The sequence below is a fragment of the Eumetopias jubatus genome, unplaced genomic scaffold, assembly GCF_037043125.1.
Source record: "Eumetopias jubatus isolate StellerSeaLion01/CBP00866 unplaced genomic scaffold, mEumJub1_p1.0 scaffold_10, whole genome shotgun sequence".
NCBI lineage: Eukaryota > Metazoa > Chordata > Mammalia > Carnivora > Otariidae > Eumetopias > Eumetopias jubatus.
In genome coordinates this window covers 33,926,564-33,950,205 of record NW_028274816.1, presented here as the reverse complement: position 1 = coordinate 33,950,205, position 23,642 = coordinate 33,926,564, and the positions used below count along the sequence as shown (strand labels likewise).

The 23,642-nt window shown below is 39.9% G+C and overlaps 1 protein-coding gene and 1 long non-coding RNA gene across 3 annotated transcripts in view; one reads left to right on the top strand and one right to left on the bottom strand.

The window, feature by feature from the left end:
- LOC114198898 (uncharacterized) overlaps nucleotides 1-23,588 on the bottom strand; it is a 31,974-nt gene extending 8,386 nt beyond the window's left edge. The window contains exons 1-3 of one of the 2 annotated variants that reach the window (XR_003607206.1): nucleotides 23,512-23,588; nucleotides 8,855-8,952; nucleotides 8,589-8,729 (exon numbers count right to left, since the gene is read on the bottom strand). This is a non-coding gene — a long non-coding RNA (uncharacterized LOC114198898). Of the gene's footprint in view, nucleotides 1-8,588; nucleotides 8,730-8,854; nucleotides 8,953-23,511 lie in introns of those variants that run through there. The other variant, XR_003607208.1, reaches the window with a different exon arrangement.
- Nucleotides 13,538-13,956, top strand: LOC114198889 (large ribosomal subunit protein P1-like). Its single transcript, XM_028090589.2, has 2 exons — nucleotides 13,538-13,624; nucleotides 13,704-13,956. Exons 1-2 carry the CDS (start codon nucleotides 13,566-13,568, stop codon nucleotides 13,909-13,911), a joined length of 267 nt encoding a protein of 88 aa, XP_027946390.1. The 5' UTR covers nucleotides 13,538-13,565; the 3' UTR covers nucleotides 13,912-13,956.
- Nucleotides 23,589-23,642: the final 54 nt, after the last annotated feature.

The window sequence follows — 23,642 nt, the reverse complement described above, 5'->3', positions numbered from 1 at the left end:
AACTATTTTAAGAAAATTCTAATCTAAGTTTCTGTGCATCTACATTACCTATGCTCTTGGTCTTGTTCAGACTTTCCATTTGTCCCAGGACAGTGACACTCTGCTACTTCCTTTCTAAATAATAGGAGGCCCACCCTAATCGTGAGAGTCATCTTCCAATCAATTCAACCTAGCTTCTCCCTCTGCCTCGCTGCTGCCCATAGCTGATTTTCTTCATCATAGGTTTCTAGATTTGTTTATTTGTTTGACCATGAAGAAAGATAGAAATAAGGGCAGATTTTCCCAGGAGGAAGTCAATCAGGTCATTTTTGTACAGTTTGCCTAAAGACTGTCTTGGTTCACATCTTGGTTACATGTAAAGAGAGGAGCTAATGAATATTGCTTATCTTCACTCTTCTTGTTTTCCTTGTTTGATGTATGAGAGAATCAATAATATCCCTCTCACCCCTTCTGAAGTTAAAAATCTATTGAGAAACAAGACACAGGAGATGAATAGAAATCAAAACATCAGTTTTATTATTACTGATAAAACTAACTAGAGAATTTGGCTTGAGGTCTGGGCACAAAAAGACTTGCTAACACTGTTTCTCAATTGGGCAGATTTATCCACCAATCACAGTCATCCCTACACTACTGTAGGACCTTCCCCACCCTGCTTCTGTAAGTTTCCAACACATATCAGTATCCTGTAGAAAGGAGAGCTCCAAGATTTAAGTATGTTTAGTTCTTCTCCAGTCAGAGAAGGCCAAGAATGTAATGACTGTTATGCCAAAGGAAATCCATTATGAAAACATAAAGGCAGGGGGATGAAGAATCCTTCTGGATAGCAACCAAATTCTATCAAAGATTCCAAGGATCCTAATATGGCCCAAAGATCTGATAGGCTCAAGGTTCCCTTGGTGATTGCAAATTTGCCTTTCCATACTGCTATGAAACAATATTTTATGATTCCCATGATTTATTATGGATTTTTTTGGCATCATCTGGGATGTTTTCCTTTATCGTTCAAACTAGGCTAGAAGGCTTGGAAATGGGTGCACAGGTTACTTGGAATCTCTTGGATTCTAAGAAAGTCCTTTTTTATTTCAAACCAGACTCAAGTGAGGGTCTTTATAAAAATGTGTCCATTCACTTTGCTACCACCATGAATACACTAAATGTATTTAATCATTCTTTTTTGATTCATGGTCTTTGAGAGTCTCACATTCTTGTTGTTTATACCAAGTCTCACTGTTTGACACTAGATACACAGAGATACAAGATATGAAAAATTGGATTGAATGTGCCCTAACCAAAGGACAAACTGTGGCTCACCAGGAAACTCTCTGATGAGGTCAGAATTTTTAAAATATAGTTGAAAGATGATAGGAATACATTAAAAATGATGATGGTGGTGGGGGCAATAAGTACATACTATATGCCAGACACTATTCTAAGCCCTTTGTGTTTATTAAATTGTTTACTCTCAGGGTGCTGGGGTGGCTCAGTTGGTTAAGTATCTGACTCTTGATTTCGGTTCAGGTCATGATCTCAGGGTAGTGAGATCGAGCCCCACTTCAGGCTCTGCACTCAGCACAGAGTCTGCTTGTCCCTCTCCTCCCCAACCCCTACCCCTGCTTACATGCGCTCTCTCTCTCTCAAATAAATAAATAAAATCTTTAAAAAAAAAAAGAAAAGAAATTTAAATTGTTTACTCTTACATTCTACGAGGTAAGCATTATCTCCATTTTACAGAGAAGCAACTCATATGCAGACAGGTAAACTGATCTGCCCATGGTCTTACTGCTAGAGTAAGTGGAACAGCCAAGATTTGCCCCTGGTTGTATGGTTCCAGAGCCTTTGTTAATAACTGCATTCTAAAACAAGGTAAAATGTACATAGGAATATTGAACTGAAAGGACATAATAGGAACTGTTGTGAAATATGCTTATGAGAAATATGGTTAAGCCTTTCATCCACAAACTCAGAAACACACTCACTCCTAATCAGCTACAATCAAAGTAAAAAAGATGAACCTAAAAAACATTACTTCACTGCTTGGGGCAGATGATACAACATTAACAAACAACAAAGAGAAAGTCATATATCACAACTTCTATTGTATTTCCATCTTCTGTATCAAAGAGAATGATCTTTAGACTCAGGAGAGCTGAATAAATGTAGTTTAAAAGAAACTGAAGTATGAGATAAGTAAGGTGATAGCAGGAGACCAACTCGCTGTTTTAAATGAGTTCAAGTCTCTAGGCCTAAACAAATTACATCCCAGAGTATGGAGAGACTTTGCAGATGTAATCTAAGAGTCCCTGTCAGTAATCTTTAAGGAATCAGGGAGAATAGAAAAGGTACTGAGGCAATGGAGCTAGAAAAATAGTATTCCAGTTTCTCAACATGGGGAGAAACATGTATCCCATGATCTACAGATGTGCAAGCTTGGTTTTGAAACATGGTAATACTCTAAAGTGATGAGACAGATGATTTGTGAGTCCTCAGAAAAGGACATGGTGATCACTAAGAACCAGGACAGATTCATTGGGGGAAACATAAAGATCCTACATGCCTCTTTTTCATAGGTCTAAGGACAGGTGAGAGTGGGGTGCCATGCCCACAGGTAGGGATGTGAGAGCAACTTGGCTGACGTTCCTATCACCCTGTGCATCACCAGGGTTGATGCAAAGGATTGGGCTGGCTGATGGGTTCCCTTTGCTTTACACTCCATGAAGGCACACATTTATTCAGGGAGAAACATCAGAGGGAGAAAGACCGTCATATGGATAAGGAGATACAAATTCTGTGCCTCCCTGAACCCCAGTGTTTATAGTATCATTGTCCACAATAGCCAACTACAGAAAGCATGCAGATGTCCATCAACAGATGAATGGATAAAGAAGGTGTGATATAGGGGTGCCTGGGTGGCTAAGACGGTTAAGCGTCTGCCTTCGGCTCAGGTCATGATCCCAGGGTCCTGGGATCGAGGCCCGCATTGGGCTCCCTGCTAGGCGGGGAGCCTGCTTCTCCCTCTGCCTCTGCCTCTCTCTCTCTGGCTCTCATCAGTAAATAAATCATTTAAAAAAAAAGGTGATGTATATACAATGGAATACTTCTCAGCCATCAAAAAAATGAAATCTTGCCATTTCCAATGACGTGGATGGAACTAGAAAGTATTACGCTAAGCAAAATAAGTCAATCAGAGAAAGACAATTATATGATTTCACTCATATGTGGAATTTAAGAAACAAAATAGAGGAGCATAGGGGAAGGGAGGGAAAAATGAAACAAGATGAAATCAGAGAGGGAGACAAACCATAAGAGACTCTTAATCATAGGAAACAAACTGAGGGTTGCTGGAGGGGGTTGGGGGGATGGGGTAACTGGCTGATGGGCATTAAGGAGGGCACATGATGGAATGAGCACTCGGGGTTTTTTTTAAGATTTTATTTATTTATTTGAGATAGCATGAGTGACAAATGGGGTGGGGAGAAGGGGCAGAGGGAGAGGGAGAAGCAGGCTCTCCATTCAGCAGGGAGACTGACAAATCACTGATATAAGACTGACAAATTACTGAACTCTACCTCTGAAACTAACAATACACTGTTAAATAACTGAATTTAAATTTAAAAAAAGAACACAAAAAACAAATTCCGTGCCTCCCCAAAGACCCGAACAAGCTCACATCCATCTGTGGTTCATATTAATTAGGGAAAGCATATTTAACAAGTCTCTTAATTTTCTTGGGACCTGATAGATAAGAGTATTTTTAAGGAAATAAATGCCTCGTTGACCATTCATACCAAAAATGCTTAAATTTATGAATCAATACCCTTCTGACTAGAACCTTTCCCTTCATGCATAGCTCACTTCCTCCCTCCATCAGGACTCTCCCCAGTGGTGCTTCCTGAGAGAGGTTTTCTCCAACCTACCTGATATAAGATAGTATTTGCCCCCTATCATACCCTGAGTATCTTGTTTTATCTTTCTGCATAGTTCTTGCCATTATCTGATATCATACTATATACTCTAGCTCTTATCACTATCTAATATTATATATACTATGATACATACGTGTGTGTGTCTGTCTGTCTCTGTATGTATGTCTTGCAAAGCCAACAAATTCTATGTGAATAATGTCCCTACATTGTGTGGTAGCCTTGTCCTTTTGAATGTCAGCTCCACGAGGGTGTGGTGAAGCTTGGCCTGGAAGAGGACTGACTTGAGGGAAAGGGGAGGCTGGATAAAGTAGCCCTCCACATAACTGAAGAACCAACACAACAAAATAAAAGGACATTTTCTGTTGCCCCTGATGAGTGAAGCTATAGGAAACAGGTTTGGCTACAGATGCAAAGCTTACTCATAATTAGATGCCTTCTGAGCTGTGAGCTCCCAGTCTACCGGGGGAAATCTTCATGCGGAGGCTACAAGACAACCTGGCCCAGATACTTTAGTATCTACCCAAAGGGGTGAGAAACTAGGTTGATCTGTGGATTGTTTTTTAGTCCAACCTCATTCTACATATAGTGACCTTATTTTCTGAACCCCAAACCAAGATCTGTGGTCCTATAAAAAGACTTCTGTGTTGCTTCTGGGTTTGAAAGACCAGTTAACAGATACAGTGCATCAACCGGGACTATTTAGCCACCAAAATATTGAGTTTCCAGGAGATGTCAATGATTGAAATAATGAGAAAATATTTGAAATTGGCACTTTCCTGAGAAAGGGAGGACATAAAATCACTCTAGGACAGGCATTTTTTTCTCTTTGAGTACTCCTGTTTTAACTAAATAGGCAGAAACTCTTGGTTGGAATTCACTCATTTTTTTTTTCTAGCACACTTTTTTATTTTTTTAAAGATTCTTAATTTTCTTAAGTAATCTCTACATCCAGCACGGGGCTCAAACTCACAACCCTAAGATCAAGAGTTGTATGCTCTACCGACTAAGCCAGCAAGCCTCCCCACCCCCCACAACCCAGTTTTCTTGAACCATGGTGTCTTCCTCCAAAAGCTGAGTACCAAAATGTAACTACCTATTTTAGTTCATTCAGATTTAGAAACTCAGGAAGCCCTTGGAAAAGCTTCTGGGAGTACAGTAAAATTCTAGGCCCTCCTAGAGAAGCTATGCAACCCTTCCCTCACAATGTCACTTCTATCTTTGTACGGAAACTGCAGTCTATGCAGCTTATCAAGGTCCCAAATTATCCTAGTTCCTCCAGCCTACACCACAGTGCCTCCCCATCAACTCCCCATTTTAGGATTCTTGCAAGAGACTCCCTCCCTCCCCCCACTTTTGCTCCCCTTGGCCAAATCTGGACTCTCCTTTATCCACAGGAATCAGTCAGACTGATTGAGATATTGTAATTTCAGAGAGGGAGCATTGGGCTGGTATCAGCTGTTCCCTATTAGACACAATGTTCTTTTCAATAGACTACTTTGTTTCACACTGACAGTCATTTTTCACCCTGCGTGGCAGAATTTCAAAGCCAAGAATCCTGTATTACACAGTAAACAAACAAAATTAGACTCAAAATTGCCTTTTTTGATTTTGATATATTAATCAACTCTTCAGGAAAGCTTCTAAACATTTTCAATTACATAAAAAACAGGCTGGCAACATTTTCCAACTTCAAAAAAATCAGGCTTAGTTAAAGGTTTGTTTTCCATTCCACTGATACTCTGTATTACATATTTGCAACTGTTTCTGTTTTAGGACAGATTGATTAATAGCATCAGTTCTTAAAAAAAATCCCACCATGTCCACAGGGGGGAAAACGTATTTCCATCTGTGATCTTCATTAACCAAGGCAGATCCATCTATTTTGGTGTGTTTTCTTCTTGCTTCAGCTGCAGCCTTGGGTCCCTGAGTATCTCTGAAACTATGGGCCCCATTGTTGCCATTAAATGCTAATTGTGGGTCAGGGGGGTACTCTGGAGATACAAAGCAAGTAATGGATCAAATAAGCTAAGGGAAAAGAGAAATCTTGACACCCCAGAGACCCAGCCTCCCTCCTGTACTTAACATCTTACTTGACTAGACAGGAAAACTAACAATGAAACTAACAATGAAAAGATGCTGAAAAACAAAACAACAAGGAAGATATGGGCAAAGGGGATGTATACCAAAAAAAGCATATACTGGACAATTATGTGCTTAACAGATTTGACAATGACAGTAGCTAAAGTATTTAATTACATCTACTGTTACTTTCTTTAAGAAGTAGAAATCATAGGAAGAATGCTACTAACTAAAATGTTTACACATCCTTCCCTAAATGTATTCTTCAAGAGCTTAAATGGTAACTGTAGTTAATATTGTATTGCATATTTGAAACTGCTGAAAGAGTAAATTTTAAAAGTTCCCATAACCAAAAACAAAACAAAACCAAAAAACTGTAACTACAAATGGTGATGGATGTTAACTAGTCCTATTGTGGTGATCATTTTGCAATATATATAAATATCAAATCATTATGTTATATGCCTAAAACTAATATGTTTGTCTGTAATACTGCTATAAAAAAAATCTTCATTAAAATAGGAAAGAAAAGAGTGTAAGACAACTCCTGCTGTTAACTGCTAAAGTTTTCTGTAACCCTTAAAGCACTATCTTATCTATTAGTTAAAACTGGCAAGTTATCAGGATTTAGTTAATCCCTGCAATTTGCAGTGGGTGTCACCTATAAGAATATAAAAGAATCGGAATACAGAAAATCTGTTCATGCAAAGGGCTTACAATATATGGTAGAAAGTGGACAAAAAAATGCTTGCAAAACATGTTAAGAATACCTGACACATGAAAACAAATGGGATAAGGGTATATATAATTAGATAAGGCTGTGTGTATTTACTACATGAGAATATCACCTTCCTTATTAAAATGAAACACCAGCTTTTAGCACTTAAAGGAGCTGCTCCTGAAGGACAGGAGGGCTGACCAACTGACCACAGCTCTGCCTTGTGATTTTTCACACACACACACACACACACACACACACACACACACACACACAATTTTCTTGGTACTCCTTACTACAAATGAGACAGACTAATATTTTCAAAAAGACTTTATTATTTCACTTTTCACAAGATGCATCAAAGCAATCAAACTTATAGATTCTGGCACAATAGCTACATAACCCTCCTGGCCCCCACAAATATTCATTCTTATTCACCAAAGTTGCTAGTGATTCACACTAATCTGAGGCTGTAGGCCTCATGCATGCCATTAAAGACAGAATTTGTAGATATTGTCCTAGGATTCCCCAAAATTGGGGATGTCTCTCATCTCAATATAAACTGTACTTTAATTCTTTATATTGTGATGGGGAGGAAATTTCAGGATGCCAGAAGATAAAGACTCATAAAAGAATATTAAGCACTTCTTATCTCCTATCAAATGCAACGCCAAACAATATTTCATTATAACTCATCGTACTTCCAGCATTCTGCTTAAAGGTGAGAATTTTTATCATCCAAAGCTAGCATTGCTCAATTAGGGAGTGGAGTGTGGAAAGGAGTTTCACCCCCTACTGGTGAGTTTCTGTAGGAATGAATTAGAGGAAGGTTTCCCAGCAAGTAGACAGAATTCTGAAGAAGGTTTTACTTGTTTATGGGCAGAAATCAGAAACACATAGTAACATCGAGTTACATCTTTGTTCTGCCTTATATGGGACAAGAAAGAACAAGTTTCTTCCCAATCTCTCTATAGACATACCTACTAAAAAGTGCTGGCAGGCAGGTATTCTAAATTAATAGGCTTTACAGGGGTATTTTTAAAGCTTTCTGTGGATATTTTTGATTTTCCTCCTCACTGTAAATGTACTGCAGTTTGTGTACCAGAAAAGGGAATAGGACTTTGTTCTTTGATTAAGAACAATGATCACAGTCTATTAGTTTATTTATTACCAAGAGAAGGAATCACTATATGGTGATGCCAAAGGCTCAGGCCCCACCTGGCGACTTTCCTAAGAGTCTCTCTGAACAGACCCATCTGTTCAGTTCATTCACAATTTGCTTTGTCTAGAATGAAATACCTGACTGCATAGTGTCACCCTTAACTGAGACCCCATCCTCTACTTTCATGGTTTGGTCCCCTACTGGGTCCAATGACAAATCTCCTCATGAAACCATGACATTCAAAGAAGAGTTACTCACAAAGTAAAGGGAGATACTATTATGTCAGTAACTGTACATGGTAAAGGCATTTCAAGGCATGGTAGCAAAAATGGAGCAACTTATTAAGGAGAGAAATTAATTGAGGAAGATTTTCTAAAGGTGGTAAGACTTCCCTATAGGCTTGATCATTATCCAAAGGCATTCATTTTATAAGGTGCCTATAAACTGTAACCCTGGTGATTTACATGAATTAACATCCATGTCTAGTAATCACTCAGCAGAAAAATTAAATATATCTGAAATATATGTCAAATTAATTTTTTGTTTATCACAACACTAATCCCAACTCACATATGTTCAGTCTTCTAAAGTTCAGCTGCTATTACAGGATTCTGTGCTCATGACTTTAAAAAAAGGAGGAAAGTTAATTTTTAAGACATCTAAATTAAGCATTTTTATTAGGAAAACAATACGTCAGCTCAAAGGAGATGGCTAAGCTACGGTAACGAAAGGTCTACAGCATTCCTTGCGCTGAGGGAGGTGATTCCCCGTTCGTGTTGGCCTCCTTCAGTGTACTGTGTCCCAGGACGAGGGTAACCAAAGAACTTAAAAGAGGAAAAAGAAACTGCAACAAAAATGGAATGCTGTGAAATTAATAATTATATCATTTAATATTTATATGATTGTACCTAAAACACTAACTCAAGGTATAAAGAAATGTCACTGGTTAAGAGAAGTTGAAATACTTACATTTATCAAGAGAGTGGTCATTGGCAAGTGGAAACCACACAAAGAGCCCCATGCCTGGTCCTACTGAGCAATTTTCAGACTTCAGCTCATTTTGGCAACTACAGGCAAAGAATACAAAGAGACCAGAATTATAATTAGATGACTTTACATTGCATCAATTAGCATGTTTCTATTGAAAAAAGAAAGCTGAGTAAAATTGGCTTAAATAATGTCCTTTATTATATTAGACAATAAGATGTCCAGAGGTAGAGTAGCTTCAGGGTGAGTTCACCTGGTAATTCACAGACATCAAGAAGGACCCAGGTCCTTTCCATCTGTCTACTCTGCAAATATAAGCATGTTGGCTTCTCCCCGGAGGCTAGCACCTCCTCAAGGTGCTCAGATTGGCTTCTGCAATTCCAGGCAACACATAAAGATGACAAAAATCAGAGACAGAAGTGTTTCCTTATACACATAAATTTTACACGGAAGCACCTTCTTCCTCGAAAACTCTCAGTTTTCATTGGCCAAAATTATGTCACATACTCATGTCTAGATCAGTCACTGGAAGGGTAATAATTAGAATTAGAATGTTTGTTTGGACTACTCAAGATTCACTTCCCCTCAAGGCTAAGAGAAACCCCAACTTCCCTTAAAGCACATGGCCACCCAATATTTGAGAAAAATCAGGGTTCTACGAGCAAGAAACAAGGCTAGTGAGAATGACAGGGGAGCAGGAAGCCCAGAGTGTCTGCCACATATATCTAATAAGAATAGAAATAGAGCTCAACTCACTGCACACATCTTGATGCATAGAAGTGACACTAATGGTCTAACTGGTAGACAGTATCATGCATGTAAGATTAGCCATTGTTGCTATAACAGTATGTCTTCACAGAGAGCTGCAAAGACGTGAATCTCTCTTTAAAAGGCACTCAGTGATTATAATCAAAGAACAAATCATTGCTAAATCCATATCATCTACATGAACCCAGAATAGATATTTCCTCTTTTATTGAAAAATCAAGGGTTTCCTTTACTGGAAATTTCAGTTCCAATGAGTTTCCAGGAACAGTTTCACATTTCAGATATGCATTTGTAACACATTTGTATGGGTTAGTTGGGCTCAATTTATCTAACGAGCCACTAATGTGGCCAATTGTTTATGCAAATTAGGAATCACAGCTGTATTAAAAAGTAATTTATTATATAATGTGCTACCTGAATATACTCAGACATCATTTAATTTTTCATTTCATTCCAAATTCTTCATTTATTACATGTTCATCTCTCACGTGGAAAAAAAATGGTCAGGATGACATTTGTTGGGGCCCCTGGGTGGCTCAGTCATTAGGCGTCTGCCTTCGGCTCAGGTCATGGTCCCAGGGTCCTGGGATCAAGCCCCTCATGGGGCTCCCTGCTCAGCGGGAAGCCTGCTTCTCCCAATCCCACTCCCCCTGCTTGTGTTCTCTCTCTCGCTAGATCTCTCTCTGTCAAATAAATACATAAAATATTTAAAAAAAAAAAAAGATGACATTTGTTAAATATGTATTCTTTTCTGAAATATTTAATCAACTGAAATATTTAATGAGAAATAACACTATTACAGTATTTTACTATCTTTAAAGGATATCAGGAGAAACAATGTGGTGCAACTATAAAGCGATAAACTGAGAGGTAGGAGACATGAGTTCTAATTCTAATAGCATTTATTCAGTACTCATTATATACCAGACACTGTGCTAAGTGTTTAATTCATTTCATTTATTTAATCCTCATAATAGCCCTATAAACTATGCATTATGATCATCCTGTTTTCAGATGTGGAAACTGAGGCACAGAGAGGTGATATAAATTGCACAAGATCATACAACTCATAAGTGGCAGGAGCAGGATTCAAACCCAGACCCTGGGATGTCAGAGCTGAAGCACTGAACCGTAGTGCACTACAACCTCCCTAGTCCTGGAATTGCCACTAATTGCCTGACCTTGTCAGAGCCAGTTTCCTAATGAGTTAAACAGAAAGTTGGGTAGAAAATTTCCAAACCTAACACTTAAAATGTCAAGAAAGCCTTGACCTTACAGACATCCTCCTCTGCCAAATAATTTATATTAAAGTTATACTTATTATACACGACCAAACACCCATGTCTGGACACTCTACTAACAACTGCAAGATGATCCAGAGGAAAAAATAACTAAAAAGCCAACAATGGTATATAAGTCACAGGAAAAATACAACCCTTGGAGGAATAAGGTTGCCGTTTATTAGACTAAATTCATGAATTGCCCCAGACACTGGCGTGAGACCTACTTAGGAGGCAGGCTAGAGAGCAGGGTTTCCTACAATATGACTTCTAAATTAACTAAAGACCTCCCAAAGTATGCTACAATATTTTCGGACATTAGGCAGTAGAAAATTCTTCCCCCTTCAGAGCAAAAATTCTCACCTCTGTCTAAGCCTCCTAAAAGAGTTAGAATTGAATTATTTTAAACCATCTCACCAAACATAATTATGAGTATTTATGAAATTTCTCAAATATCCTCTTTGGGGAATCTAGACACAGAGACAGAGAGTATAGCCATACATTTGCAAAAGAATAAATATTAAATTTATATCTCTAAACAGTGTGAACTATCCAGTAAAGTGACCTATCATTCAGCTTGTCTGAAGGGCAAAATTTTAAATCTAAGTGATTAAAATCTGGAATCTTATTTATTTTATTTTTTATTATTACGTTATGTTAATCACCATATATTACATCATTAGTTTTTGGTGTAGTGTTCCATGATTCATTGTGGAATCTTATTTTAATAATACAAGCAGGATTGGGCAGTATCTTCCTGTGGTCAGTGAAGTTCCTACTTGCTACACTTTTTCACTGTGTGTAAAGAGGGACATCAAGTGGTCTAAGTTCTGGAAGACTCTGTCTTGTCAGTGGCATTTTCTCAACCTAGTCTGTGGAGCTCCTATGATCCTTGATAGGATGGTAGAGCGAAGGCATGCAAAGGATAGAAAACTTCAAACTACTCATCTTCTTAAATAATCACTTGAATAATTTCAGCAGAATTTTGTAAGGATCAAATTTCTTGGGGTTAAAGACTTTTCTTGGGGGCACACAGTAATATCTCAATTATCTCCAATAGATAAAGGATAGATAAGGGTTATAATAATGCAAATACAAAAAGAACATATGTATCATAGTGTTTGTATGGGGAGGTATATTGTTTTATAGACAAATTAGCTTTCCTATTGCACTCTTTTTATGTTAAAGAATAAGTTTCTTATTCCTAAAAAAAAAAAAAAAATTACCACAAACAAGCCCAAAGCATTGTTGGTGCCAAGGTCAAGTTGTGCAAAATAAATTTGCTACTACAGTATGCAAGAACTAATCCATAACTTTTTAAAAAGGATAGTTACAGCTTGTTGACATCTATCACTTGGAATATATTGCAAGTAAAAGCGCTGGGCACTTCGATTCTCATATACTTGCAATCTCTTTGTCCTACGTTTATGGAATAGATAAATTAAGAAGAGCTTTATGACATTTTTCCATCAAGAAAGAAAGGTTAGGCAGCTGGAGAACTGCACAGAAAGCCACTAACGACAAGAACCATCTGCCTATTATTGAAATGTTTCTTGAATCAGGAAAGCATGAAGTTCTTTTGGGATCCTTTCTCCCCTTAGTCCTTCAGGCCAGTCAGATTCTATGAATGGGGGGGTGGGGGGAATGAGAGGAATTAGCCTTCTGTCTTGCCTGAGCCATTGAGTTTATAGTAAAATGGAGCAGTTGAGGCTGATATGGAAATGTAAAAACAAAAGAGTCGAACCAGTACAGACTGAAATAACAAAATTCATTCTGTAATAGTGAGAACTTCAAGGGAAGTGGAAGTTCACTGAAGTGATTAAAGAAAGAGTGGGCAAAGAGTCCCAGGACCTCGGTTCCAATCCTGTTCAGCCTCTTCCAAACTTCTGGCAGGTTACTTACCTGCTCTACACTGTGTTCCTTTACCTGAGAAATGGGAATACTCACCTCAAAGGGTTAGTGGTGAGACCATAAGTAATCAGCTTAGAAGCACCTGCCGAAAGTGCCCGGCACAGAGCCAGGCACACTGTACATGCTCACCACCACTCTTACTAGACCAGGAGTAAGATTATTCAACCGAGAGACAATATCTGGACAGGACATCCTGACCTAAGAATGTCTCTCATTTCACATGTTGACATAATTTATTTTTAAATTCTTCCTTTCATGAATTCTTTTTTGAAAATTTAGTTCCCAAACATGCATTTTTTTAAATAAAAACTACTACAGAATAGGTTAGAAGTGAAAGTCCTTTTCCCATCCCCAATACCAACCCTGATTAGTCTTACTTTAAAAAGTAACAACAGGGGCGCCTGGGTGGCTCAGTTGGTTAAGCAACTGCCTTCGGCTCGGGTCATGATCCTGGAGTCCCGGGATCGAGGCCCATATCGGGCTCCCTGCTCGGCGGGGAGTCTGCTTCTCCCTCTGACCCTCTTCCCTCTCATGCTCTCTATCTCTCATTCTCTCTCTCTCAAATGGATAAATAAAATCTTTAAAAAAAAAAAAAAGTAACAACAGGCTTTCCTCAGTTGCCGCTAAGGTGCTCGGTCCTTCCGAGGAAGCTAAGGCCGCGTCGGCGTGAGGCCCTCACTTCATCCCCGGCTAGCACCGCGCCCGGCAGCGTCCGCTCGGCACTCGCCCGCACTATGGCCTCGGTCTCGGAGCCCGCCTGCATCTACTCGGCCCTCATCCTGCACGACGACTCATCGTCGTGAGGTCACGGAGGATAAGATTAATGCCCTCCTTCAAGCAGCGGGTGTGAATGTTGAACCCTTCTGGCCTGGCTTGTTTGCAAAGGCCCTGGCCAACGTCAGCATGGGGAGCCTCATCTGCGATGTAGGAGCTGCTGGACCGGCCCCAGCAGCTGGCGCTGCGCCAGCCGGAGGTCCTGCTCCTCCCACCGCTGCTGCCCCGGCTGAGAAGAAAGTGGAAGCAAAGAAGGGCGAATCTGAGGAGTCTGACGATGACATGGGCTTTGGTCTTTTTGACTAAACCTCTTCTATAGGCTGCTCAATAAAAAGCTGAACTCTTAAAAAAAAAAAATAACAACAGTTCTTGGCTTGAGGTATGAGGTATGTTTCTAATCCTTTTACATGTTTAAACAAAAATATAGTTATTTATAATTTTTTAAAATACAAATTAAGCCTGTGATAAAAATTATTCTATGACTTGCTCTTTCACTTGACAACATATCCTGGATATCTTTCAGGATATGTTAATATGTTTAGATTTATACTGTTGATAAAAATTTAATATTAAATTTTAAGACAACAAATAAATGATGAAAATCAGAATAAAGTGTTCTTACATCATTGTTTAACTTGTAAGTGTGATGATGGCATTGTGATTATGTTGCGTTTTTTAAGTTCTTACCATTTAGAGATACCTACTGAAATTTTTACAGATAAAATATATGATGCCTAGAATTTGTTTCAAAATAATTGGAAGAGGGATGGAGAGAAGGAAATTTGGGGGACATAAACAAAATAAGATTGGCCAAGAGTTGATAATAAAGCCGGTTGGTGAGTATATGAATGTTAGACTCCTATTCTCTGTACTTTTGAGTATTTTGAAGTTTTCCATAATAAAAAAAAATTTAATTATTTTCTATCCTTAAAATTGATCTACTAAATGCCAAACAGCTATATTTTCAATTTACAACAATTAATTTTTTAAAGATTTTATTCATTTATTCCAGAGAGAGAGACACAGAGGGGGGAGGAGCAAAGGGAGGGACAGGTAGACGCCACGCTGAGCTCAGAGCCCTACATAAGGCTCGATCTGAGGACCCTGAGATCATGACCCAAGCCGAAACCAAGAGTCAGTTGCTTAACTGACTGAGCCTCCCAGGTGTCCCAATTTCTTTTTTTTTTAAGATTTATTCATTTATCTTAGGGAAAGAATGAGAGCGAGAGAGAGAGAGCACGGTGGGGAGGGGCAGAGGGAGGGAGGGGCAGAATCTTAAGCAGACTCCCCTCTGAGCTCAGAGCCCCAAGCCGGGCTTGATATCATACCCTGAAATCATGACCCCAGCCGAAATCTAGAGCCAGAGGCTTAACTGAGCCATCCAGGTGCCCCTATAGCAATTAATTTCTGATTAATCAACAAAATTAATCATTCCTAATGCCTATCCCCTAAGCAGCACAAAGGAAAGCAACTTAGCTTCCTTGTAGTTTGAATGTTACTATAAAAATCCAAATACAAAAACCAACCCAGAGAAGCAATGTTCACTGATGTTATGGGAGGTATTTATCAACAAGTGTAAATTACAAACTATTAAAATTACTGCTTTTTAGAGTTAAGAAGTGTTTTCCTTTTTCTGTTACATTGGAATTATTGCAGCTGGATGAAAAAAGGAAAACATTTCTCTAGTCCATGTAGAATCAAGAAATCAAGAAGATAAGGTGTGCTCTGTTCACCCAAACAGGACACATTCAATCCGGAATGCACTCACCAAAATTCTGCCCTGCTGAAGCCAAGAGAAAGCCTTTATTTTGCCAGAGGAGCAGAATAATGTTTTGAGTTTTTAGTTTCTGTTTTGCTCTACACAAACCTCAATAGTTCCAAGAAGGCAACCAAGCCCTTACTATCTAATAGGACACAGAGCAGAAGTTGGCGTGTTTTCTACAGCTCTTCCTGACTTTTGTCAAAGCCTACGCTGACTAAAGAGGTATATATCTATGTGGCCTGGAGGCAGATGGGATAGCCAGAGTTCTAGGACAAAAAAAGGAAGAGTTAAAGTTTTCTCAGTATTGGAAAGAGGTCAGGATTCAGAAGGCCCAGTGAGACCCAGAATCTGGAAAGGAAAGGAAGGATCTGTGAGGTGCACCCAAAGAGGTTGACACTTGACCCCTACTCCTTTCAAAGATTCTTGAACACCAAGTATGGACTATAAACTGTAGAGGAGCAGAATCTAAAATGACCAAGCTGGCTGAACAATGGCCATCTCCATATTATCCAGTGAGACCTAATGATCAGTGACCAGAGGAATTTTTACCTATGCTTCGGCAACATTTAAGACCCTGAAACTTTGCACAGTATTTGGTTCAGGAGAGCACTAATAAATATTTAGTTAATTCCTGCCAGCCCAGAAGTATGAGGAGATCTTAGCTTCAGGTTTAAGTGAACTTTAAAGATGTGCAATAATTTTTATAGATTTGGGTTTGGGTTTGTTAATTCATACAGTCTACTCCATTTAAAAAGCAACCATGCCAATAAAAGTGCTAGAAAACCAACCTGCACTCATGCTGTAATTACCATCCTTCACATCTACACAGCTTTGTACATTTGGTAAGGTATTTTCACATATTGTCTCATTTGATCCTCTCAGAGTTAAGAGGGTTTGGTGACTCTTGAGCTGTTGAGAGTAGATGTGCAGGAGCAAAATGGCTTAATGGAAGAGAGGATTTTCTTCCAGACATGGTCACTGGTCACTAGATATTTTCTTAGCTTTGTTGTATTCTCTTGCTCTGTCTCACACACATTCTTGTCAGACAGAAGAGGAAAATTTTATTCGACATTTCATTTAAAAACATCTGTGCAAAGTTGTCATTTGTAAGGTCAAATTCACAGAACCCAATGCCAAAGATGAATTCACTTCTTAAGGGGTTGCAATTTAGGCTGCCACCCAATGGTGGTAGTAGGTCATGGTCAAACCTTCTCATGAAATGGAGAAAAACAAAACAAAGAAACAACTGCAGGCATATCCAACCAAGGAAAGAGATTATAACAGTTTGTAATGCCTTACCATCAAAGACACTTTTCTTTCTTAAAACAATTCAAAAGATATAAAGTTTATTTAGAGAGAGTTGTTTTTGGGTTTTTTTTTTTTTTTCCTAGCGCAAATGGTTTGGTTCAAATTCCCAACAGCCTCCTTTTCAACTACTGGCTCTGACTTCTATAACCTGATCTCTCCTTTTTTGAGTAAAAAGAACTTGCCATGGGTAAAAAAAGACTATTTAGTGTCTACAGCTCTCAGCTTTAAGACCTTTCTTTTGTTCCTCCTTATAAGTAGTAAACACACAATTTCCCCTTGGGAAAAATAAACATACATCTGAGCTGTGGCTTGACTTCCACAATCATACATGTTCCCCTAATACTTTATTTCCACATTCTTTTTCTTTCTGAGGACTTACTCCATCCTTCAAAAAGGTCTTTCAGGTTTGGACATGGTGGCTTCCTTTGTATAAATTGGTCATATTTTTAAATTTTTTCCTTTTCATAATCCCCATGGCAACTGGCTTCTTTGGAAACTTCCACAAAAGTCTGAACATAAATCTTTTAACTGAACAGAATATTTTGAATAGAATTAGTACAGGAAAATAACCTGGTTTCATTACCACATCCTTGGCCTTTCATATTTTTTTGTTTTGTAAAATGAAAAAAAATTTTTTTAATGTCAATTCAGCTAGATAGAATTGGTTAGGCATTCTGGTGCTTACATGTTATTAAAGAGTGTGAATAATTTTAAAGATGCTGTCTCACCCATTTTAAAGAGTTTTCACTTATCCACTCAGAAAGTACCTATTAAGTATATAAACTGCTTGAAGCTATGAAAGATTCAGATAACTATAAAACTCAGAACTGTCCTCCTGCACCTGCCGTCATGTTAGGTAACAGTAAAAGGTAGTGTATAACTAAACATTAAAACTGTAAAACAGCCCTATCATCATTTGAAATGAAAAAGGAAATGATCATTTTCAGTTGATGTAAGAGGAAAGCGAAATCTGAATTGGGTTCTGAGTGATGGGCAGGATTTGAAAAGTTGAAAGACAACATTATTCCAGGCATCGTTCCAGAAATAGAAGGCAGTACAAATATTTGCATGGGGGGGCAGGTAAATGTGGAATGTTTGGAAGCACACTGTCTACATCAGTTTAGCTAGAGGACACTAAATTGAGGTATACAAGACAGGGAGGGCTAAGAAATAAGGCTAGATGACAGGTATAGGAACCCTAGACCATCAGCCTGGATTTTATCTCATAATAGGATTAACTAGTTTAAAAAAATTAATCTAGGAGAAATGAGTAAGAGTAATCTAAAAGAATTTTTGAGATGACTTTTGTTTTTCCTTTCTCCATTTCCCTACTCCTCTTTCAGCCAGAGTGAGCTCAAGAATGACGTAATTCTATCGTACAATTTAAAGTGTCTTTCTTCTCAAAACAATTCAATAGCTTCACAGTGTCTTTGAAAATCCTACTGACTTAACATATGGCCTTTAGAGATCTGGCCCTAGCTTGCCCCTCCAGGCTTGTCACTTATACCACAGGCATCAATCAAACCCCCTTCCACCTCACTGAAACACTCCTTCACTCCTCTCAGCCCTTTCCCTTTCTGATCTCAGCTTAGATGTCACTTCCCCAAGGAAGGCTCTCCAAGCTCCTCAAAGCCAGATTAGGTTCCCTGCCATAACTCATATCTCTAAGTCTTTAGGACCTATATCTTGTTTGTGGCATATCCTCAGGGGAGGGGTAGTTCCCTTAGCACCTATCAAAGGGCCAGGAACAAAACAGATGCTCAAAAATATTTGTTAAAAGAATGAAAAAGACAGGGGGTATAAAAAATAGGAGCCTATCTATCACACAATCATAACGTAGTAAGACTTAGCCATTAAGTTCAAGGATAGGCTTGTGACAATGGAAAAGAAAGGATGAATAGGGGCACAATAAAAATGCTAAATGGAAAGTTCACAAACCTGAATCCTGACTGAGTAGATGCAATTCAGTATACACAATTAGGAGATTCATCTAACTCAGCAGTGTCCAAATCCTGACTGATCATCAAAATCACCCAGGAATAAGGATGATTTTTTGTTTCAATGTGTTTTAATTTTTCTTGATAATTCTGTCATAACTATATCTAACCAATATTTAGGAACTATTCACCTGGATGTCCTGTAAGGCAACTTTCAGCTCTAAGTTCTAATTAAACCAAAATATCCACAAACAAGTAATTGATAAGAGGACTTGGTAAGTAACTAAATCTAAGAGCAAAAAGGATGTTATTATACAAATTAGATTTTTTTAGCGGGTTGACCTAGTCACAATTTGCATATAAAAGGCAGCCAATAAACACTAGATTATCAAATGAACCAGGTGAGCAGTAAGAGTAGATTTGATGTTGGATTTGAGTTTCTCCCAACTGAGACTCTACCAATAATTTGTTCTTCAGCGCTGTCAACAGAACTCTCTTCCTTCTTGCCTCAAATGGGTATTTCTATTTGACACTGCTATTTTGGCTATTACAAACATTATCTCTTCTTTGGGTTACAGCACCCAGTTTCTCTATAAAGAATTACCCTCAAAAAAATAAAAAATAAAAAATAATTACCTTCCCCCATTTTGTAGTCCTACAAGAACTATAATCAGGTCTTGACTCTCTCTTAGACTTTGAAAGCCTGAGCATCCTGAGAGCAGAGAAATCAGTTGGTGTTTGTCATTGTTGCCGTGGCACTAAGTTAATTCCTGCTTCTGAGATCCTTGGGCTGCCCTGGTTTCTGACCATTTAACTTGGCCTTGTCCTCAGACCATTACTTCTAGAAACTATCCAGTATCCTTCTAATAAATCCCCATTTAATAAGCCATTATCAATGTTTGATAGTTGCAAAAGAACAAAAACTAATAGAGTTAGAAATGTGATCCATGTAATTTTAAATTTTATCTCGGCGTCATTAAAAAAAAGAAACAGATGAAATCAACTTTAATGCTATATTTTATTTAAAGCAATACATATGAACTATTATTTCAACATCAATATAAAAAAACACTGAGATATTTTGTTGTTCCAAGTCTTTGAAACATACCATGTATTTTACATGTATAGCTCACCTCAACTTGGACACTAAATTTTCAAAGGTTAAAGTGAAATGTAGTCCTTCCAAAACTAAAACGTGTATAATGAGAAAATATTTTACACTACTCATTTTTAAATTTAACTAAAATTAGGGGTGCCTGGGTGGCCTAGTCATTAAGCATCTGCCTTCGGCTCAGGTCATGATCCCAGGGTCCTGGCATCTAGCCCCGCATCTGGCTCCCTGCCCAGCAGGAAGCCTGCTTCTCCCTCTCCCACTCCCCCTGCTTGTGTTCCCTCTGTCCCTGTCAAATAAAATTTTTTAAATAAAAATCTAACTAAAATTAAATATTCAGTTCCTCAGTCACAATGGCCACATTTCAAGTGCTCAGTAGCTATATATGACTAGGCTTACTATATTGGGCTGCAGTCTTAGATCTGCTACAAGAGTGAAGAGACTCAGGGGAACTTTTCTTGATGTATCTAGTAACTGGAAGAACTGGGAAGTTTTCACACTTCCAATAAATTCCATTATGAACGGATTCAGAATTGTGTCAAGACCTACAGAAGTATCTCTTCCCCCAAAATGACATTTCCTTGACTTTGTAACTAAAACAGGTCAACACCTTATTGAATGTGAGAGTTATCTTCTGTATTCTATAATTCAGTAGCAAAGAGCGATCAAGGAGTTATCCTTCCAGTCAGGTGGTTTAATTCAAAGTTAAAATTACATTACTACATCTTTAGTCACTTCTCATTTATTACATTTTGATGGGTGGGAAGAGCCTTTGGTGATTAGTTTTAAGTATTTCCATTGTCAAATAAAAATGTAGAAATCTGAGCATCAGGCTGAAGAATTTGACCTTTATCCCTCAGACAATAAGTTATTATAAATTTTGGAGTTGGAGAGTGACATGATGAAGCCAGTTTCATGAAAATGAATCAGAATCCAGTGTGCAAGTAGACTGGTAACAAGAGGTCCATAGGGAAGGTGTGGAGCTCCTAGCATCCTTAGCAGATGTACATATGCTCTTATTTCTCCCAGGAATTGTTTTCCTCTTAAGTGTCAAGACATGTGCTCATCCCTCAAGATCTAGTTCATAGGCAGTTTCCTGGATGCAGAGAGCAGACTGGGTCACTTCTTCACCTCTGCCCCCACAGAACTTCTTTCAAAATTCTAAACAGAAGTCAAATTCAGAGATAAAAAACAGAATGGTAGAGAATGAGGAATTAATGTTTAATGGGTACAGAATTTCAGTTTTGCAGGCTGAAATGTTGTTAGAAGGTGTAGCAGAGACAATAAAGTATATCCCCCAAATTGAGAAGGCACCTTGAGACTAGAAAACGAAGCAGGTCACTCCATACAGTTTACACAGAGTTTTATTCAGGGTAACTTACTGACAAGGGGGATGGGGCAGAGAACAATCAGCAGCAGCTGCATAGTTATTCTCTGAAAAATCCAGACCTTAATGTATAAATTTTATAAAGGGAAGAGACATGCAGAAGGGCACTGTACTGAGATCAAAAGGTTCAAATGCACCTCAAAGGGCTTGCACACACCTGACAGCTAACCTTTAGTTATCTAATGGCACCACCATGTCAAGAAGGGGAGAAACTACATTATCTCTAACAAATTCATGAGAGGCCAAACAAGCCTCTCCTCATCCCAGCCTTTGTGGGCATTTCTAAGGTATGTATATTCATCTCCAAGGGGCCTGGAACTTATAACCCCAAGAGAGATCACTAAGCAAACATGAACAAGATGGAGTTAGTATTGTCAGAACTCCTACAAATGTGTCCCATGTATGCATGGGAGTGATGGTAGCACAAAATTAAGACTGATTGGAAGGCTATTCCTGAGGCTAAATCGTCCCCTTTCAGATCTCAACTACAATGCCACACCTTTAAGAGTCCCTCCATTTTCCAGGCCAGAAAGGTTTAGATGCCTTTGCTATACCCGCACATGAACCCCATACTTTTCTTACAGGGTTCTTACTATTATAATTGTTATCTACCGCTAATTATGTGGTATATTAGTTTGCTCTGGCTACCGTAACAAAACAGTACAGACCAGGTGGCTTAAAACTTCATTTTCACAGTTCTGGAGGCTCTAAGTTCAAGATCAGGGTGTCAGCAGAACTGATTTCTTCTGAGGCCACTCTCCTTGTGTGCAGATTGCCATCTTCTATGTCCTCACATAGTGTTCCCTCTGGATGCGTGCAACCCTGGGGTCTCCTTGTGTCCAATTTCTTCCTCTTATAGAGACACCAGTCACACTGGATTAGGACCTTACCCTGAGGGCCTCGTTTTAACTTAATCACTTCTTTAAAAACCCTATCTCCAGGGCGCCTGGGCGGCTCAGTTGGTTGGGCGACTGCCTTCGGCTCAGGTCATGATCCTGGAGTTCCAGGATCGAGTCCCGCGTCGGGCTCCCCGCTCAGCGGGGAGTCTGCTTCTCCCTCTGACCCTCCCCCCGTCATGTGCTCTCTCTCTCAAATAAATAAATAAAATCTTAAAAAAAAATAAAAAAATAAAAACCCTATCTCCAAATACAGTCAGAATCCAAGACAAAACTCTGATGAATTTTGGAGGGACACAATTCAACCCCTAACATGATTACCTCTATTGTTTGCACTTGGAATATTAGGTCAACTCTTGTCTTGTTCTCATTTCAGGACCTTTCAGTTGCTATCCCTTCTTCAACTCTTTGCAGAATAGGTTTTTCTCAACTTTTAAGCCTTAGCACTATCACCTGACAAGGGCCATCATGGACCACCTTACCCAAAGTAACCCTACAAGTCACTGTATCACATCATCATTTTCTTTCTTCCGTGGCACTCACCATTAGGGTCAGCTGCAGGAAAGGGAGGTCGCGTGTCTTTATGCACGGCTGTAGCCCAGTGTCTCACAGTTATGAGCGAGTTTCTATAACCACTTACCGTATCATAATGACTTTATGGACGCCACTGAGAAAACCTGCCAGGGCAGGGCCACGATTTGGGGGGTTTTTTAGGGTGGTTTTTTTTTTTTTTTCCCTTCACCAAGTTTTCTGACTCTGGGCTCTCACACTTATTAGCTGGGCGAACGCGGGTAAGTGCCTTAACCTCCCTCCGTAGGCCTCAGGGTCACTAAGGACATGACAACACAGTGTCCCGAGCTGTAAGGGGGTGTAGGTAAAAACCACGCAGGCGAGGCGGCCAGCGCCAAGAACGCGGCGTGGGGCAGCTAGGCGCCGGCACGGCCTCAGGCCCGGTGCCCTCCTGCGAACGGTGTGGACGTCGTCTTCGGGTGGGCCGCGCAGCACCGAAGCCACCGTCTCCCCAGTTCTCTGGGCCAGGGAGCCGCCCGTCCTCGTGCCTGTGGGTTCGTCTCGGGCTGTGTCACAGAACCTCAGAGTCAGAGACGCGCACACAGCCGCAAACGGTGACTCCAGCACGGTTTTCCGTCGCATTTCAGGAGCCCGGACTGCCCCGGTCTGCACCCGCCTCCCCCGCTCCGACTCCCGGGCCAGTGGAGCGGCCTTAGCATGCCTCAGTGTCCTCAACGTGGGAGAAACGGTTACGCGGGCCGTGGTGCGGGGGCCGGGAGGGCCGCCGTCCGCGACGCAAACGCGTGTGTGACGCGGTCCAACCGGGACAGTGCGGTGAGCGTCTCAAGGGTCTCCCCGGCACGACTGGGCCGGCGGCGCGCGGCGGCACTCGCCACCGCCCGCTCCCAGGGCCATAACTCGGGCCTCCTCGGAATGAGGCCTCTTTAGACTTCCCCTCCCCACGTCAAGTGGCTCTCACCCCTGCGTGTCCTTACCCCGAACTCCTCCGTAAGGCGAGGGCTCCCTAAGACAACGCGCGGAGATCCCCGGACGCACCAAGGCGCGAGAAACGGGGGCGGAGCCACGGGGCGGGACAACGTGGGTTGCGTGAGACGACGGCACGACG